This window comes from Rhinatrema bivittatum, chromosome 1 (genome assembly GCF_901001135.1).
Source record: "Rhinatrema bivittatum chromosome 1, aRhiBiv1.1, whole genome shotgun sequence".
Taxonomy (NCBI): domain Eukaryota; kingdom Metazoa; phylum Chordata; class Amphibia; order Gymnophiona; family Rhinatrematidae; genus Rhinatrema; species Rhinatrema bivittatum.
Genome location: NC_042615.1, coordinates 482,548,620 through 482,566,521, shown reverse-complemented (window position 1 = coordinate 482,566,521; position 17,902 = coordinate 482,548,620). Strand labels below are relative to the sequence as shown.

General features: G+C 43.6%; 1 protein-coding gene and 1 long non-coding RNA gene across 5 annotated transcripts in view; one reads left to right on the top strand and one right to left on the bottom strand.

The window, feature by feature from the left end:
• Positions 1-1,884: 1,884 nt before the first annotated feature.
• On the bottom strand, positions 1,885-6,871 carry LOC115094318. The gene is made up of 2 exons (XR_003857525.1): positions 6,508-6,871; positions 1,885-3,021 (listed from the first exon to the last, which is right to left on the bottom strand). It is a non-coding gene; the product is annotated as an uncharacterized LOC115094318 (long non-coding RNA).
• Positions 5,475-17,902, top strand: part of LOC115094299 (perilipin-2-like) — a 27,412-nt gene continuing 14,984 nt past the window's right edge. For 2 of the 4 annotated variants that reach the window (XM_029607218.1, XM_029607246.1), the window contains exons 1-3: positions 6,999-7,130; positions 12,909-12,950; positions 13,043-13,238. In XM_029607218.1, coding sequence (XP_029463078.1) covers positions 12,921-12,950; positions 13,043-13,238 — 226 coding nt within the window. In that variant the 5' untranslated portion in view covers positions 6,999-7,130; positions 12,909-12,920. Of the gene's footprint in view, positions 5,536-6,998; positions 7,200-12,908; positions 12,951-13,042; positions 13,239-17,902 lie in introns of those variants that run through there. The other 2 variants (XM_029607227.1, XM_029607237.1) reach the window with 2 other exon arrangements.

Below are 17,902 nucleotides of genomic sequence, written 5' to 3'. Positions count from 1 at the left end.
TTGGGCCTCCTCTTTATTCCAGCTCCCTCAGAACCAGTGCTGGAATGCTGGTACCATGAGCCTCCACTGCAGCTGTCTGGGGATTTTTCCTCTATTTTTATAGACCCAGTCTCTCACTGGTCATTCCAATAATGGCGAAAAGGGAAGGGCCCCCCCCCCCGTGTGCCGCAGGACGTGCTCCATTCGTGGCGAAGATGAAGGCCCGGCGTGCTGTTCGTGGTACGAGGGGGCCTTCCCTTTTCGCCGCGAACGGTGCGCCGGGCCTTCATCTTCGCCGCGAACAGAGCGCGTCCCGCCGCATGCCGGTGAGAGAGAATGTGTGTCAGGGAGGGGAGGGTGTGAGAGAGAGCATGGGAGGTAAGAGAGGGTGGGTGGGGGGGGATGCTTGAGTGTGGGTTTCAGAGAGAGGGAGCCTCTATGAGGAGATTGTGAAGGAGTGTGTATGTGTGTGAGAGATTGGGAGCTCGTGTGTATGAGAAAGGGATCATGTGTATGTGAGAGTGCTAGCCTGTGTGAAGGGATTGTGTATGTGAGACAGAGCCTGTGTGAAGGGCTGCGTGAGAGAGAGACATAGGTAGCCTGTGTGAGGATGTATGTGTGAAAGAGAAAGGGAGCTTGTGTGGGTGTGTATGCAAGAGAGCGGGCCCTATACGAGGGGATGTGTGTGTGCGAGAGAGTGAGGGAGCCTGTATGAGGGTGTGTGTATGTGGAAGGGACACTCTTACAGTGAATTTCTAGGGAAATTCTGCTCAAAATATTTAAAATTCTGCAACTTTAAGTAATAACTTTTTTCTGTAATAATTTAAAATGTAATTACTTAAAGACTGTCATGTAAATTGTGTTATTTTGACCAATATAAAGTTTGCAGAATTTTCAGTTTTTGTGTGCAGAATTTTACATTTTTTTGCGCAGAATTCCTCCAGGAGTCCTCAGTTTTGGATTTGTTCCCTTCATGACATGAAAGGGATCTTTAAAATGGTTGGAAGCTGCGATTCAACCTTTGTGTTCACACAGTTAAGAAGTTAAGTAGTCAAGCAGAAGGAATGCACACACCACTTTAGTGGTAAGTTCCAAAACAGTTTTGTATTTGAGAAACAAAACATCTATGCAAACCAAAGCCTAATCTCAGCTGCTGAAAAGCTGATCAGAAGGTGAAACCTGAAAGCAGCAAACAGGGAGGAGAGAAACAAGCCATGGCTTACGACATCTGCTCAACCGCACTGTCCAATCACAAGCGGCAAGTGCTAGACAGAAAGAGGGAGAAACTCTTATAATTACACAACTGTGCATTAGTCTGACACACCCAAACATAAGAACCCTGCCTCACGCTGATGTTCCCCGCAGGACTACCCTTCTAGGTGGGCGGAGCACCTGGCAGTTGCACATGTAGGTATTCTCAGCTGCTCAACGTGACGGTGGAAGATTGACAATAAAAGAGGGGAGGAGCCAGGAAAACCTATCGCTGGGGAGTTCGGCGAGCGGCTTTAGTGTTGGAGCAAACGGGAAGCATCCTTTAGGAAGCTAGAGACGCTTGCCAGCGCTTGCACAAGGACCACTCTGCACACTACCTTCTGCAGGCAGGACCTAGACGGACAAGGGATAGGAGCCTCTAACAGGAATCCCATTAGAGATGCCCCCCACCACCTTTTTAGGATGGCAGGGAAGGGGACAACCAGGCCCATAGCCTACCTCCCAAAGAAAGCATGGGGCCATTGCCAGAATATGCATTAGGTGTGGCCCAGAGCACATTTTACACAGAAAAGCCCTGCAGATAGCTCCAAGTTCAAAGTGAGGGCCTGGGGGCATGATGCCTGGAGCCTAGAGAAATAAAAAAAAAGGTGGATGGAAGTCTAAAGCTGTCACCCCAAAAGCAGCACCCAGCTAGACAATGCAAAACATCGGAATACTTTTATTGATGCAGATAAAAAGGGTACATTCCTTAAGTCTTTTGATCTAAAAAATAATCCCAAAACAGGCCGCATAGTCAAAGCAATGAGTGACAAATCAACGCGCTAACAATGACTTCTTGCCTTTTAGGTGCTGGCCGAGACATCTCACCCTAGAATACATATCGTTAGAAGTAGCAATGCTGCAGAATACAGTAAAAGCAGCAGAAAGCCCTGATGTGAACAGTCCAGAGGCCTCAAACAGGCAGCATGCAAAGCCTCAGCAGTTTACAGTCCAGACATTTGTAATCCAGAGGCATTAAGGCAGGCAAGCACTATAACAGCAATAGCCTAGCAAACTGACATATTAGACATGTGGCAGACAGCACTGCAGGAAAATAAGGCAGGGTAAACCAACAGATGAACACTGACGAAAAGGCACTCAGGATGACAACTTCAGAACAGGTAAGGTAGGCAGTCTGCTACAGACTGATCCTACATCGACTTTTAGGGAAGGCTGTATGCTCTGAAGAAAAGTCATGGTGTCCAGCACCAGAAGCCTTCAGTCCCGGGACATTCAGCCTGAAATCCTCTTGAAGCTGGTGCTGACCGGCAGGACAGCTTTTCCTGATATCTTTGAGCAGCACAGAGCTGCATCTTCATTCTGATAGCTACCGTCCTCTTTGCTATTCTCCTGGCCACACTGACGTCGCACGCAAGGTCTTCATCCAGACCTCGCCTAGGCAGGGCAGCTTCTGCCGTTTAACACATGGCATCTTCCACAGCCCTCCTTTGGCTAGGGTTTGATACCCTCACAAGAACTTGTCTCCTTTTTGGTGGTCTCTTGCACATTGACTGGCTACTGCTCTGTGATTGTCCCCATAGTCGAGGGCTGTGTTTTGGGGCATTAGTAGTGGAAGTAGATGGGGTGATGCTGCTTGTAGACACCTGCTGCCAGGTGTGGATGGCCTGCAGGAGGGTAGCATTTAAGTCTGACTGCAGCTGTCAGGCTATTGAAGCCCTGCCTCATTGAGAGGGTCTCCTCCTGGATAATGGAAGTGTGGTGCAGGATAGCATGAAACAGGTGGACAAGCTCAATCCAAAAACCTACCCTCTGAGGCCTGTCTGCTAGGACCTAGAAAAGGAAAAATAGGAGCACATAAGTACCAATATAGCATAAGGATTTAACTACTTACCTTTCCAAATTTTCTCTACACTGCTTCAGATGCGCCTATTGTTGATGTGGGGAAGTGGTATTGAGAAAATTTAAAAAATGTGAGCTTGAGATGAGTTACAATCAGGAATAGTGGGTAGGTCCCAACCACATAGGGCTTACAATCCAAGGCCTGGATTTATCAAAATGCAGTAAGTAAGTAAGGGGTGTGTTTTATGCTAATATAGCATTTATTGCAATTTGCACTAATTATCTGTGCGAAGAGCTAAGTTAGCGCAAATTGTGATACCATTTTCAGAATCTGTGATAAGTGCCAGACCTGTTGTATTTCCTGCATTCAACCACTGGGGGACAATGGTAGAGAGAGAGAGAGAGAGAGAGAGAGAGAGAGAGAGAGAGAGAGAGAGAGAGAGAGAGAGAGAGAGACTGGCCATAATGTCATGGTCCATAGGTAGGTATTTGTATCCCTATGGTAGGCCCACCTAGTAACTCGAGGTGGGGTTTAGGTAACAGTGTAGGGGGTTAGGGACCACTTTGACATTCTACGTGACACCTACGAACAGAACAGTGGTCTCTTGTGAAGATTTGATGGCCTTCGGAGTGAGGAAACTCACTCCAAGATGAGATTTGGGCAATGTTCTCTCAAGCTAGCTTGATGTTACCTAGGTAGAGAATCCATCAAGCTAGGTTGAGAGAATGGGTGACTGAAGATATACGTCCAGCCGAATTCACGCTAAAAAATTTAGGTGCACAAAATTTAGGAGTCCCAAAGCTATGTGCGCAAAACTAAGCACACTGTCACCGTGCCAATCCTGGGCATACAACCAATTTGTTCCAGAATGTGTGCACAGGCAGCATGCCCAAAAGAAACTGGATGCACAATTTGGACGCTCTTACATGCACCGACAGTCCTACAGAGGGCAGCCGAATGAGCAAAGCATGCAAAAATGCCGCCCCGGGCTACCACCCAGCACACAGAAGTCTAACAGCGGAGCCTAGTCCACCTGGGCTACTCAACCCCCAGGCTGCCCAGGTTCCTTAACCCCCCCACGGAAGTGGGAACAAATGTCGGAACGGCACACCGAGCAAGGAGACTGGAGGAAGCCCTGCAACAATCCCTCTGCTCTGCCTCAGACTTTTTTTTTTTTTAAACTTACCTGAGCTCAGCCTTTCCCGGCTGAGTACAGAGATAGTCTCTGGCTGCGGGGGGAAAGGGCATATACTGCGCTTGGCTTCCTGCATCCTCTGCCTTTCAGCTGCTTAAATCAGATAAGTCCATGCTGGCTGAAGAACCAGCTACAGGACCAAGGCACTCATGTGAGGGACCACGGAAATCACCTCAGGAATTCTCAACTGGGCGAGGGACCATTAGGAGAGCGGGTCAACTCAAAGATCCTATTAATTCTTCTCTAAATTTTGAAGCAATCCCCAGTAGGGACATGCATGTCTACCATCTGCTGGAGACAGAGAATACTGGCAGGCTGATGTCACTGCAGGAGTATATATACTGTTACATCAGTTTGCTCTGTCTCCATCAACTGGTAGAGTTGCATAACCAACTGGTTCTGAATCCATCTGTCTGGGTGCTAGGAAACTAAAATTTGCTCTTTTTTTTTTATCAATGTCATTTTCCGTCCATGCAGTTTATTCCTTGTGAGCAGGATGAAGGGAATGGTGAAAGCTTATTTGATAACATACTGGAGTTGCATCCATATGAGGAACAACAGATGTACCACCAAGAGTTTGGTCATAGCATTGAGCATTTCAAATATTTTTAATAGATCAAGTGGTTATGGACTTAAAGTAGTAGTGGGGGAGAACGACGGACTTTTAAATTTGTATACACTAGAAGCTTGATATATGCAAATTTACTTTATGTATAATGGAAAGAAGGAAGAGCCTTAGAGCAGCAATCTAAGAACCAAGGTAGCCAGGATTCAAGTCCCAATTATGCTTCTTGTGAAAAACTCTGGAGGTTTATTAAAGGTTTTCTCCCAATTTGTGTCTATAGGAAAAAGGCTTAGTAAATAGCACTCCTAGATTGTAAGCAGGGACAGAGAAATACCTACCGTACCTCAATGTAACTCAACTTGAGCTACCACTGAAAAGGATTCAGCTAAATAAATAAAAATAAAGTACAATAATTCATTGTGGATCTCCTGAAAACCTGACTGGCTATGAGGTCTCTGGGACAGGTTGGGGAAACCCTTGACTAGTCATGCAAAGGTGTGTTCTCTACAGAGGAAACCAGAGAGAAGGGAAAGATAGCCTGAAACAGAAAATATTAAACTGTTTAGAGGGAAAAGCAGTATAGGAGGGCAGAAAGAGCTAGGCAGTCCATAATCCCAGGGAGGAGCAACAAGATGGAGGAAGTGGTAAATTACTAGACCCCACCCTTGTCTTTCCTAGAAAAGGTCACTGCCCAGCTAGGAAGTAGATCGGGAGGAGGTGTTATTTTTTTGGTATACTAGAAAGGTAGGTAACGCCAGCAGTTGTAATTCTCAGAAGAGACTTTTGTTGAATCAGAGTGAAACGTTTTGTTAGAATGTTCACTTTGGGGTGGAAGTCAACTCTTAGGAAAACATCATACGGTGTCTTTCCATGAGGGACTTGTAAAACAAAGCTTGCCCTACACCTGCTCTGCTGGTATAGGGAAGCAGCCATAATTCCTTTAGGGTCTTCATAGATCAGACATAAGCTGGTTTGCTCTGTTGGTAGGTTAAAAAAATAGAATCCCTGTAGTGCATAAACCCCTAACCGCTTACACTAACTAGTAGTGTCTGATTTGAACTGGAACACAATAAACGAGGGCTCTATTTTAGTCTTTGTATGTTAATTCAATTTCATGTATCATTAGCTTACGTTGCTCCTTCCTTCTCTTTCTTATCTGAAGGTGCATGGCGCTGTAGTCTTAGTACCTATCAGTGCATCACTTTCGCTAAATAGTTTCAATTACTCTCACAGTGACGTTTCATTATACCTGGCAAGGAGCCTCATTAACAATTAGCTATGCTTAAACTGGGGACGAGCTGCTCCTGTAGTTAGTGTATTAATTTAGACTTTACTTGCATGTATGTTGCCTCTGTTTATATAACTTTCTAATTGTATTTAAAATAGCTTAAGATCTGAATTGAGACTAAAGCTGGCAAACTTTTTTTTTCTAAGTTTAGTAGTTGCCAAACTACTCTGCCCTTCTGTCTAGGATGTGAGTAAAAGCCAGGGCTAGAGGTGCTTTATGAATGGTTTTTTTTTTTTTTTTTCCCCAAGGCACCTGATCGTATTCTTCCACTCCATTTCTGGGGCCTTCACACTCTCTCTCAAACCTCCCCTCCTGTGATCGCCTGCCCTACGGTATAATGCTGTCGTGTGGAACGTGCATTAAAGTTGAAGGAGGGGGTCTGGGGAGACGGTGACTGTAAAGGAGGGTGGGATCCTTGTCAGCCGTACCCTCGCTCGCGGCCTCAGAACGCCAGCTCGAGCTCCTCAACTCTGACGTCACCTTCCTGGCCACGCGCCTTTATTTCCAGGGAAAAGCCTGACCCAGACGAACTGTGGTGAGCCGCTCTCGCGAGAGAGCGTGGGACTCTGATAAAAGCGTAAGCGGGGAGCGGTGTCTTGCCAAATGTGTAATCGTTCTAGTTAATGACAACTGCATCCGTTTATGCCCCACCAATACAAAATTGTATAACACTTTCTTCTCCCTGACTCTCTAACGTTGTGTAGCCGGGGCGAGCAGCACTCTAGCGTTAACTTTATAACAACCTGGCTGGCTATTTCTCGGTCCTCCCCCCACTTCCTGGTCGCCAGCGGCCAATCGGCAGCGCTAACACTGAGGAGGGGAGGAGCAGAGACGGAGCTTGCTCTCCTAGTTCCGGGAGCGCAGCCAATCGGCTGAGCCTCGCCGCTCAGCAGTGTTAGGTGGGGCTGAGAGTGGATCCTGTTTTTTTCCCGGACTGTCTGCTCCTCCCTGCAGTCTATCAGCTGAGTGGCCTGCTTTAAGATACCTGGCTGGCTGTGCGGTGAGGAGAATCCTGCCTGAGTCTGGTTTCAGTGCCTTGTTGCTGCCTCAGGTACCGAAGAGGGGGACCCAGGGCTTTGTAGACAGAAAAGAAGTGTAACTGCGGAGGGCAGGGCTGGGGGTGAGTCTCTCTCTCTCCTTTCCATATCCAAATATATTCTTTACGCACTCAATCTGCTCTATGAGCACTGGTTAGGTGGGGGATGCAGGATCACTGAGGTAAGGAGAAGCTATATAGAGAATGGGACTCTCTAACCTCTCCTCCTCTTTGTGCTGGTGATTTAGATCCTCAACCTTTGCCCCCCCCCCCCCCATAAATTCCCTAGTGGTCCTTGTGGTCTCCCTCCATCCTAGTGCTCCTTAAGGATCACCAGGGTTAGTGAGTTAAGACTTAAGTCCCCCCCCCTCCGATTTTTAAAATCACACACTCCAGTAATGCCCCTATTTTTTCCTCCTTGGCCAGTAGCCCTCCTCTTCAAGCCAGAATCAGCTGACTTGCCACTGCTTTAGGGGGTAGGAACAGACTGGTGTGCACGGTCATCAGTCTCCTTGGACAGGGGTGTGGGGCCTGGAATTGAAAAGCATAGCTTGCTCTTTACCTACTTGTGGGTGGAACAAAGGAAACACTAAATACTCGCCTCACTAGCTCTTCAGTCTTTCTTTCCCCGCCCCAGTCAATTGAGACTGCACCCCTACTATGATCATTAGTCCCTTTGATACCTTCATTCACCACCCACCTTAATCCCCTAATTTTTTCCCCTTTACCCCATATAACCCAGTTTCTCTGATCCCTTAACTCATTTCTGCACCCCCTCAAATCTCTTCATTTGCTGTCTTGTCCTGCTTCACCCTCACCAATGTCACCAGCAGCAGAAGTGGCAGGGCCTGGAATGGTGTGATAAACATGAAGCCAACATACCAAGGAGTGGCAGAAACAGTGGGGCTGATAGGTATTCACACCATTCTTTTTTACCTTGGCTGTTGTATCTCAGTCTTCTAAATTGTACTGGGAAATTGCACAAAAATCAAAGCATGTGGTTGCTCTTGTCTTGGGGTAAGTAGCTCTAAAACTCTGTTCTTCTCTGCTTCAAGGGCTGGGGGCCATAAATAATCCATGCAACTGCTGGCTGTGTTCTGTTTCTTCTTGGATTCCAGAAAAAAAGGTGGCAGAATGTCATTATGGGTGGTTCTACTAGAAATTAAACTCTTAGTAATGGATACAAAAAGGGATTGAATTAGAAGTTTGAAAGTTGTGAGCGGTAAGGGTTGAAGCCTTGATCATTGGCAATACTGCTTAAAAGTTTCAAACTTGTACTAATTCAAGCCCTTTTTGGTGTGGTTTGTTTTTTTTTTTGTTTTTTTTTGCTTTGCAGCTTCAATATCTCCCCTTTCCTTGCAATACAAGAGAAGTGGGGGGTGAGGTGGGAGGCTGGATTAGAGAACAGGATGTATGTTCTCATCTGTCTGCACCAGGCTCACTCTTTCTCCTTCCCTGCTGGCTGGAGCAGAACACCCTGCTGCTCTCTAGCCTGAAAAGAATTATGGGAACTGGGTTCCTGGCCAGTCTCCCATAAATTAAGCGGATGCTGCTTGGTAGCCTAAGTCTCTGATGCTGCTGCTAAAAAATCAAGCCCAGATCAGTCATTTATGAAATATGGATTTCTGGTACACTTCATAAAGCATAACTGTTTATGTACCCCAGGATTACTTATTGAAATGTTCATTCCAGTACCCCTATGTGAGGATTGGTATTGGTTTTGTTTTTTTCAATTTTGGGAGCTTATAGACTACAGTTGTGTTTTTGGTCTGCAGTCACAATGGATCTAACATCTTGTAGAGCATTTGCAAGCACTAGGGAAGCTATACCAACTGATCATCTTGATTCCTTTTTAATTGGTTTATTTAAATTCTTTTAATATACCGATGCTCAAGACAAGTCTTATCGTACTGGTTTACAGTAGAATTAGGGGAAACCATTTAACTAAATGAGAGAAAGTTACAATGAACAGGGAGTACAATCTACACTAAACCATTTCTGTAGTGAGCACAATGGTTGCACTAGTTTGTTAATGGTGCACTTCTGTTAACGAGAGAGAAATGCCTGAGATGATAGCAGATAACATGAGGATTATGTTACTGTCTTGCAATTTAATTCAGGATTTGACAAAATGTAAAAATGTTGCTATCAAATAGTATTGTCATATGTTGTGCAGAGAAATAAACAAGATGGTTGTACTGAACTGGTGTGCCACACGTGGTGTTTGAAGCACAGATGCATGTGTAGTGGAACTAGTGAACACCCAGAGCCTACCCCCTCAGACTGCAGTTTTGGTGGAAGAGAGAGGGAGGAGTTAGGTTTATTCATATATCTTCCTGATACTCAATGTCTTAGGTAGACAAACCAAGAAGATAAAAGGTGAGGGTGCTGGGCAGCCCTAGACATCAACCCCTTCCTTTCACCTGGAGCAAGATGGTGCTCTAACTAGCAGGAGGCAGAGAAAGAGGGACAGGGAAGGGGATGCTTCTGTGTTAGAGCAGAGCCGGTGTTGCAACCTTACCTGGATTAAGGGCAGCAGTAGCCTAGTTCAGGGCTGAGGGGAGACATGCTGTTGCAGGTAGTCCCTGGAAGGAAGGGTTAATAGACATGGCTTTTTTTTTCTGTCTTAAGTTTAAGTGTGCATGGTAGCTTAAAAGTGCACTTCTGTGACGTTATTGGAGCTTTGGCTACCTGTCAGCACCAAGGAATAATATGAAGACATTCTTTTTGGCAAACATGCTTTTAAGTTGCCATGCAAGCCTACATCCTGTTTATGCCTTTTTCTGTCTCGTGCGCAGTAGACCAGTTGCTGCTTATTTGCAGCACGCAATTGTTTTTTAGTTCAGTTTTAACACCAGCAGCTGAACAATTCTGGGCACTGAAGGAAATGATATAATATGTGCCCCATAGTTCCTTTTTCCTGCAGTATGAGCATGTTCCGTGAATGATTCTGTACTTCATTTTGTCTGGTAGTAGGCACTTTGATTTAAGCTCCACTTTCTTGTTTGCTGGGCCTTTTAAGAGAGTGCTGCCTTAAGTGTGATGCACAAAGGATCTGGAAGTTGTGGCTGTTAAAGAAACAGGAAGTGAACAAAGAAAGACATGTCTGCTAACAATAGATTGTATGTAAATGTTTTTAATAGGCTGTTGTAACATCAGTCTGAAAATTTTGCATATTTTAATTTTAGCAAGTAACTTTTTTTTTCTTATGAAAGACTTAGTCATTGGGCTTTTATTAGTCTAACGGGCCGATACAGTAAAGTGTGCTCTGGAGCGCACTGTTAGCCCGGGTTTGGCCACGCGTTTTCGATTCGTTAGCTTTACCCCTTATACAGTAAGGGTTGAAAATGCACGGCCAACCCCCTGAAACTAATAGCGCCTGTAACATGCAAATGCATGTTGATGAGCTTATTAGTAATTCCCGTGCGATCCAGAAAGTAAAATATGCAGCCAAGCCGCACATTTTACTTTCAGAAATTAACGCCTGCCAAAGGCGTTTTGGCAGGCGTTTTTTTTTTTGGGGGGGGGCCTCTGACTTAATACCGCTATGATATTAAGTTGAAGGGAAGCTATAGGTATTAAGTCAGAGACCCCCCCCCCCCCCAAAAAAAAATTAAATCTTCCCACAGGTTGGAAGACGGGATGCTCAATTTTGCTGGCGTCTGACTTCCGAACCCGTGGCTGTCAGCGGGTTTGAGAATCAACGCTGGAAAAATTGAGCGGCTGTCAAACCTGACAGTTACCGCTTCTATCAAAAAAAAAAGAGGCTCTAGGGATGCGCCAGTGTCCCTAGCGCCTCCTTTTACCGTGGGCCCTCATTTAAATTTTTTTTTTTTTAACTGAATTGCGCGCCCAGGAGAGTGGGCGCTCACCAGCTCTCCAGCGGGTTTTTCTGTATCTGCCTGTAAGGTAGCTAGTCTCCAGATGTTAGAACCATCAAGTGCATTATGTTTCTGTTCCCACCTATAGCTTCCCTCCACACCTTGAGGATATCTTCATTCTATGCTTGTCTTGCACTAAGAGCAAGACATGTGTTTAAATTTAACCCTTGAAGATTAATTTGTCCTCCTTCCCCCCCCCCCCCCCCCCCCCCCCAACTTGATAGCAGGGGAACTGAACTACTAGTGTCTCAACTAAAGAATAGTAAAACGCAGGTGGCATCTGATGTTTTGCATAGGAAAATCTTTCTCTGGTATATGGGAGCAAGGGCTGACAAGCAAGTTGTGGTAACACTTCACTGGGCTGACTGATAGATGTGCCTCTTAAAATATTCCCTTCATTAGGTCTGTGCAAACTAAAATGATGGAAGTGTTTTATCTTAACTTAGCCCATTCAGATATAGAAATTTAACAGCATTCTGCTACATAGCAAAGGTGTTCCTGTCCCTATATGAGCTGAAATTGACCCCTTTCACCCCACCTGAAGGGTGAAGCCTTAATGACTGGAAAAATCTTTAACTGGCCCGTTATGCATCATAAGAAATTTTTAGGATTAATATTTATTTTATTTAAAAATTTTTCTATACCGTCAAGTTAAATACCATCAACGGTTTACAGAAGGGCTCGATAAAGAGAAATATGGGTGGTATAGATTATAAATTACTCATGTGCCATCATAGTACGGTAACAATTTAAAATAATAAACTAGGTGTGTAAGTTAAACCTGATTGTTAGGAACAAATTAGGCAGTTTGATACATTTAAAGGAATTTGTTTATCGCCTAACAGAATATATCTTCTGATTTGGGTCTGAGCTGCTAGTGCATGTCCTTCCGTTAACTTACCCTGTCAAATTTAACTTTAATATAAAGTTGGGGTTGATGCACTTGCATGAACCCAGAATAACATTTCAGAAGTTAATAAGCATGTCTACTAGCTGCACGTGGCCCATAAACAATTGTGATGGACAGTAGTCTGTTATGTAACTTGTTGTGCTAGAATAGCTAAATAGAAACACATTTGGTTCTGGTAATAGCAGCCCTGGATTAACCATTAAGCAAAATATACGTGCATAGGGATGCAGGGAAGTGGGGGCTCCAGAGTGAAAACTTGCATCTTTTTTTCTGTTGCTCCCTAATTTATAAGTAAATGTGCTTACTGCTATTCAATACCAATATTTAAAAAAAATATATATATTTAATATAGGTAGTAGGGATCTAGCCTGGAAGAAAACTGAATTTTTAATCTTATTTCACCTTCAGCACTTGAGTCTTATCAGTTAAGCAATGGGTAGGCTAAGGGGGTACCATTGTTGGCTGTGCTTAGGGCATCAGTTGGCCTTAAGCCAGCCCTGGGTATAGTGCAGAGCTGTTCCTTGTAGCTGGTGAACAAAATGGTACCAAATGTAAAGCTGCAGGGTTGTTGGGGGGGGTTACAACTAGCAGTCCAATGTGAATGAAGGCAAGATGAGATCTTTCTGACTTTGTTTTTTGGGAGTAGGTAGTCGGGTATCTCTTTAAGATCTGGCATCTGATGAGCCAGGGATGCTGTGGAGGGGGAGTTTCTGCCATATCACAGTGGTGATTACTATTGGTTAGACTTGGAGTGCCAGGTTTGAGGGACCTGTAGTCATTGACTAAAATACTCCAGGAAGGGGGAGAGGTAAATTGAGATGGGGGGTGGGCGGGAGTCTCAAGTCCATTGGAAACGAAGACTTGTGGTGCCATTGCCTTGATGGAAGTTAGTTAGGATTGAACTGGAAGCCTGAAGGAAACAGATTCTGCTGGATCAAAAATTCTGAAACTTGATTTAGAGACTGTTTGCTTAACCTGATATTTGTATCCTTCCTCTTTAAGGATTTAGAGGAAATGGCTTCAGTAGCAGTTGAACTGCAGCAGGTATGTATGAAATGGCTCATCTGAACTCTTCTTGTTTGCATGGGTTCTGATGCACATTGATTTTTAATGCTCTTTGATGTTTGTCTTTGCAGAGTGTGGTGATGAGGGTGGCTAACCTGCCCCTGGTGAGCTCTACCTGTGATATGGTGTCATCTGCTTACATCAGCACCAAAGAGAACCATCCATACCTGAAGTCTGTCTGTGAGGTGGCAGAGAAAGGGGTGAAGACAATCACAGCTGTGGCTTTCTCGAGCACAAAGCCCATTATCCAGAAACTGGAGCCACAAAGTGAGTGAAAGTGTCTAGCATGATTTAACTTATTAAATCTATTAATCACAAACTGCCCAAGCAATTGTACAAAATATACCGATCCATGTTTAACAATAACAAAAACAGAACATTGTTGCAGATTCTGAATTCAGTTGAGTTCCAGTGGGACAATTTTTTAAAGGAGATGTCATATAATCCCTGAGTTAGATGTTACCAAAAAAGATGGCTTAATGTAATACAAGCATTTTTTTTTCTTAAACATTTTTATAGGCAGCCCTCTGAATAACTTGACTGTCACATGCATGCATAGATTTTATAAGGAAGCCTTTTTGAAAGACCTCTAAATAACTCGTGACGACATAGTCTCAGGTCTATTGAAAGACTTCCACAGAAAAGGGGCTGCTACCAAGAAGGCACACTCCCTGGTCACAGCAAGACCAGCATCAAGAGGGCCTCTCTGAGCTGGTTGGTTTAATTTAAGAAGAGAATTGGCCCAGGAACAAAGCTTTGGAATTTACCAGTTTGAAAGTGATGAATTCCTACTCTTATATTCCATCCGCTGTCATACTGACAACCAATGTAAGCTCATGAGTGTTGGTGTATTGTGCTCATCGCGTGTAGCACCAGAGATCAGATCTGCAGCAGAATTCAAAAGGAGTTGTAAAAGTGGCATAAAAGAATCCAAGAGACCTAAATACAAAATGACAGTAAACCTGTTAGAGAGATTGGTGCTTGTACCACCATACAAAAGTCTGACTTGCACAAAATGTGCTTTCATCTGTTTAAAAAAAAAAAGCTTGTAAAACCAGATTTGATAAGTTGTAATGTGAGGATGAAATGAGAGAGTGGAATCTAACCAAATACCTAGACTCTTAATGCAGAGCTTTAATAGAAAATGAGTCTAGGCTGATCACTGAATGTTGGAATGTGGTCTATGGATTGAAAGATTCTGTTAGACATATTGAGAGCTTTTTATAGTAGAACCAGGTTTTGAGTAGATATACAGATCTGCAGATGCTCAAGGGTATCTTACCAATTAAAATGTACACAAATATATAAAATATTTTGCTGATGGCAGTGTGGGTTTTTTTGTCACTTAAGACTATCCAAAATTTTACAAATATGGGGGGGGGGGCAAATAGATGTTAAAGTGTAGAGCCCTGAAGTACACCCGTCTTAAAGACCATTGTGAACATTCATTCCTGACTGACCTTGATTTTTGAGTAGGAGGAAAACCAGTTTAGCACTGACCTGCAAACAATGCAGAATAGCGTGGTCTATAGTATCAAAAGCTGAAGATAAATTGAGAAACAAGAATGTATTGGTGGCCACTATCTAAATCCTGTCTAAGGGTGTCGGTCAAAGTAACAGGAGCTCTGCACTTGGTGTCAGAATCCAAGTTGGTAGTTCATTCTTCAACAAAATCTGTGAGTTGAAGTACAGCAGATTAAATGATTTTGAGAGAAGGTAATGATAACTGATAGGATCAGAACTATCAAGACTGGGTGGTTTGTTTGTGGGTTGGTTTTTTTTTTAGCAGGGTGTGCATTATGGCTTTCAAGAATATCAGGAAGGTGACCTTGATCTATAGTGATGGATGGCACAATGACCTCCTTAGCAGCTTTGAAAAGGGCAAATGCACAGTTACTAGATAAATCATTACTCACATGAATAATGTTAATTGTCTGTCTGACTTTGGTAGTTGCTATATTTTGAAAATGAAAGCCAGCAAGGATTCATTTCAACATGTGGCAGATGGGGGAACACTGGAAAATTCTAGACTAAAGTTTTTTTCTTTTTTTTTTCCTATCTTTCACATCAGATACTTAAGACTCAGATGTCAGTTACTGTAGCATTGGTAATCAAAGAACTAACTTCTTTGCCAGTGTAAACAGAGCTTTTGCATTATAGCCAATACTTCAGATTTGCTGAGAGCTTTCATTCTTCCTGAGTGAATATCAAATTTAATAGTAAGATCTGGAGACTGACGCTTGTGCCAGTAGTACTTGCATTTTCTCAATGACTGTCTGACTTAAGAGCTGGGGGTCATTCATGGCTGTGATTTAGTATGTTTGTGACCAATGGGTTTAAGAGGAGCTAAAGCATCAAGAACAGAGCAGTGACCTAACTGGACCCCATAGAATTAAGATTATCCATAAAATCAGTGAAGTCATGAGATTGCAAATTTTGTGCTATCAATATGTCCGGGGCAAAATGGGAGTCTGGCTTTGCATTACACTGTAAAAATGAGCTATGCTTATGATGATCTTTCCAGTGGCACCTAGGTATTGCCAGTTCAGGTTACTGAGGATGGATTTTTGGTCATCAGAAAGGGTGACCCCCCTCTGGTGCCTGGATTTAGAGCCCATGATGCAGGGTTCTGTGAAGTCCTGATGCTTGGCTGCCAGTCTCGATACTTCATTACAATGACCAAACTAACACTGGGAGGGTCTCTTTAAAATAAGAGATCCTAGAACTGGTTCCAGCTGAGCTGGGAAAGGAACTACAGGCCAAAGAATGTTTAGAGTTTCTTCTGGCCCATGAATTCAGGTTAAGATCACTTTTTTTTGTTAACTTACCCTCTTAAAACAGAAGGCATTTAGGAGTAAGCAGTAGCTGAGGAAGCCAGTACTCTTAATCTATTTAGTTTATAAGCAGAATGTTTCTTTTAAAACCTCTTGGTGCTGCTGCTCTGTTCACTAACCTTGTAGTAGCCATGTCACCCAGTCACAGCTTTATTTACTGTAGTATACGTGGAATTGGAGCCTGCTCAGACACCATTTATTTGTGGTAGACCATATGACTGCAGGTTTCACTGTAGTCTTAGAATCCCGACACTACTTTAGTTATGCTCAGCAGTAAAACTCAAAGCCATAGGAACAGCCCTGTCCCCCCTTCCTGTTGCAACATTGTGGCTCGTCTTTATCTCTAGTTTTACTCCTGCTTCCCCCTGCTGCTAAACATCTTTGTGTCCTATGCATTTTTTAAAAATAGACTTTGAAGCAATACTTAATCTGCATTGGGAAGCTATTGTACATACCCCCACTCTTTCCCAGAGTTTATCCTCCATCCTTAAGCTTTTTTTTTTTTTCCTCACACTAGCCAGAGATGTTAAGGCTTTTCCATTACTTGATTATTTCATTTTTGTGTTTTATGCACTACTCAGTGAGCTAACCTCTCTGCCCAACAGCAGTCTCTGATCTTCTACTAGTCTCTTACCCACTCAAATATTTTCCTCCTGTTTTTCCCTCTTCCTTTGAGCTCATGCTTCATCCTTGCTGTATTAAGATTCCTTTTTTTTTTTTTTCATTCAAAATCAACAATGTGCAGAGTGGGCTACAAACAGCTTTTATGCATAATACAAAAACACGAAATGACACTTTGTTAGTCTTTCAAAAATATATGAACCAGTACACAATGTCGGACAAAACCAGAGACCAGACTAACAATGACCTTTAGAAAATCATTCCAAGAACATAATTCCCCCACCAAATGCAGAATATCCCTATAGCCCGACTCTACTAGCTCTAGGACATCTGAAATGGAGCTGCCTACAGGGGCTGAGTATGCAGCTCCTTAAACCAGCTGGCCCTGCACCTCACTCCTCTTTTAAAGGTAAGCTGAATGGAATGGCTTCCTTTAGGTTACGAAGATCTGCTTATCTTAATATCCCTAATGCTTTGCAGTTTATGTACCTTAACTGGTGGCACCTCGAGCCAGGCAGAAACCTGTGCTTCTCCATGCAGGTATGGCTTTTCCCGCAAATAGACTGGACCCAAGTCATGGAAGGCCTTGAAGACTAGTGGCGCACTTTTCTTTAAATAGTGTGCAGAACAGGAGTCAGTCCAAAGCTTTTATTGAGTGAAGTGCTTCCTGTTGTGTAGCCTGCAACTAATCTGGCAGCACTGAATGATCTGCAGTCTATACTGTTCTTTTAGGTAGGGCCATATACAGTGCATTGCAATAGTCTATTTTTTTAAATCACAAGAGTTTGAACAAACTTTGCCCAGTGTCAGACTGGATGCATTTGAAACAGCCCTATACAGCAAGAGGTAGGCGCTTAGCCACACAGCCAATAAGCGAGCAGCATCCCAAATTGGGAGCATGGTCAAATCATGTGAACCATAGAATGGACAACTGACAGGGTAGGTCTTTAACTCATAGTATGGAGGGTCTTATTGTAGTTTGATTACCCTCATCCAATTTGCTGTGAGACTCTAGGAAGTGATTTTAAACTTTATCTAGTACCTTCTGCTGCCCTCTTCCCCTCCCCCAAAGGCTTCCAAGGGTATAGAAACCTGGATGCCATCCACATACATGAGAACAGTGATGCCCCAAATCCTTAGTAGATTGGTTAATGGATTCCTATAAATGCTGTCTCTGGCCCCTATTTATAATGACCACCTGCAGGACACCACAGAATAATTATGGGGCTGGGAGGACACCCTGATCATGCCTCTCGTTTTTCCAGGAATGATGTGAACCAGCTTAGGCAATGCCCTGAGATTCCTCAAGAGGTGGTCATCGATATCAAATGCAGTCTCTAAACCCTTGTGCAAATTCAAAAAACTGAGCAAGGCTACTAACGTGTTGGACCTGTTCTATGATTGATGCAGAACTCTGACTTTCCTCTCAAATTTGGCTCAATTGGATGAGAATCGCTTTTTCACATACTTTGGAGA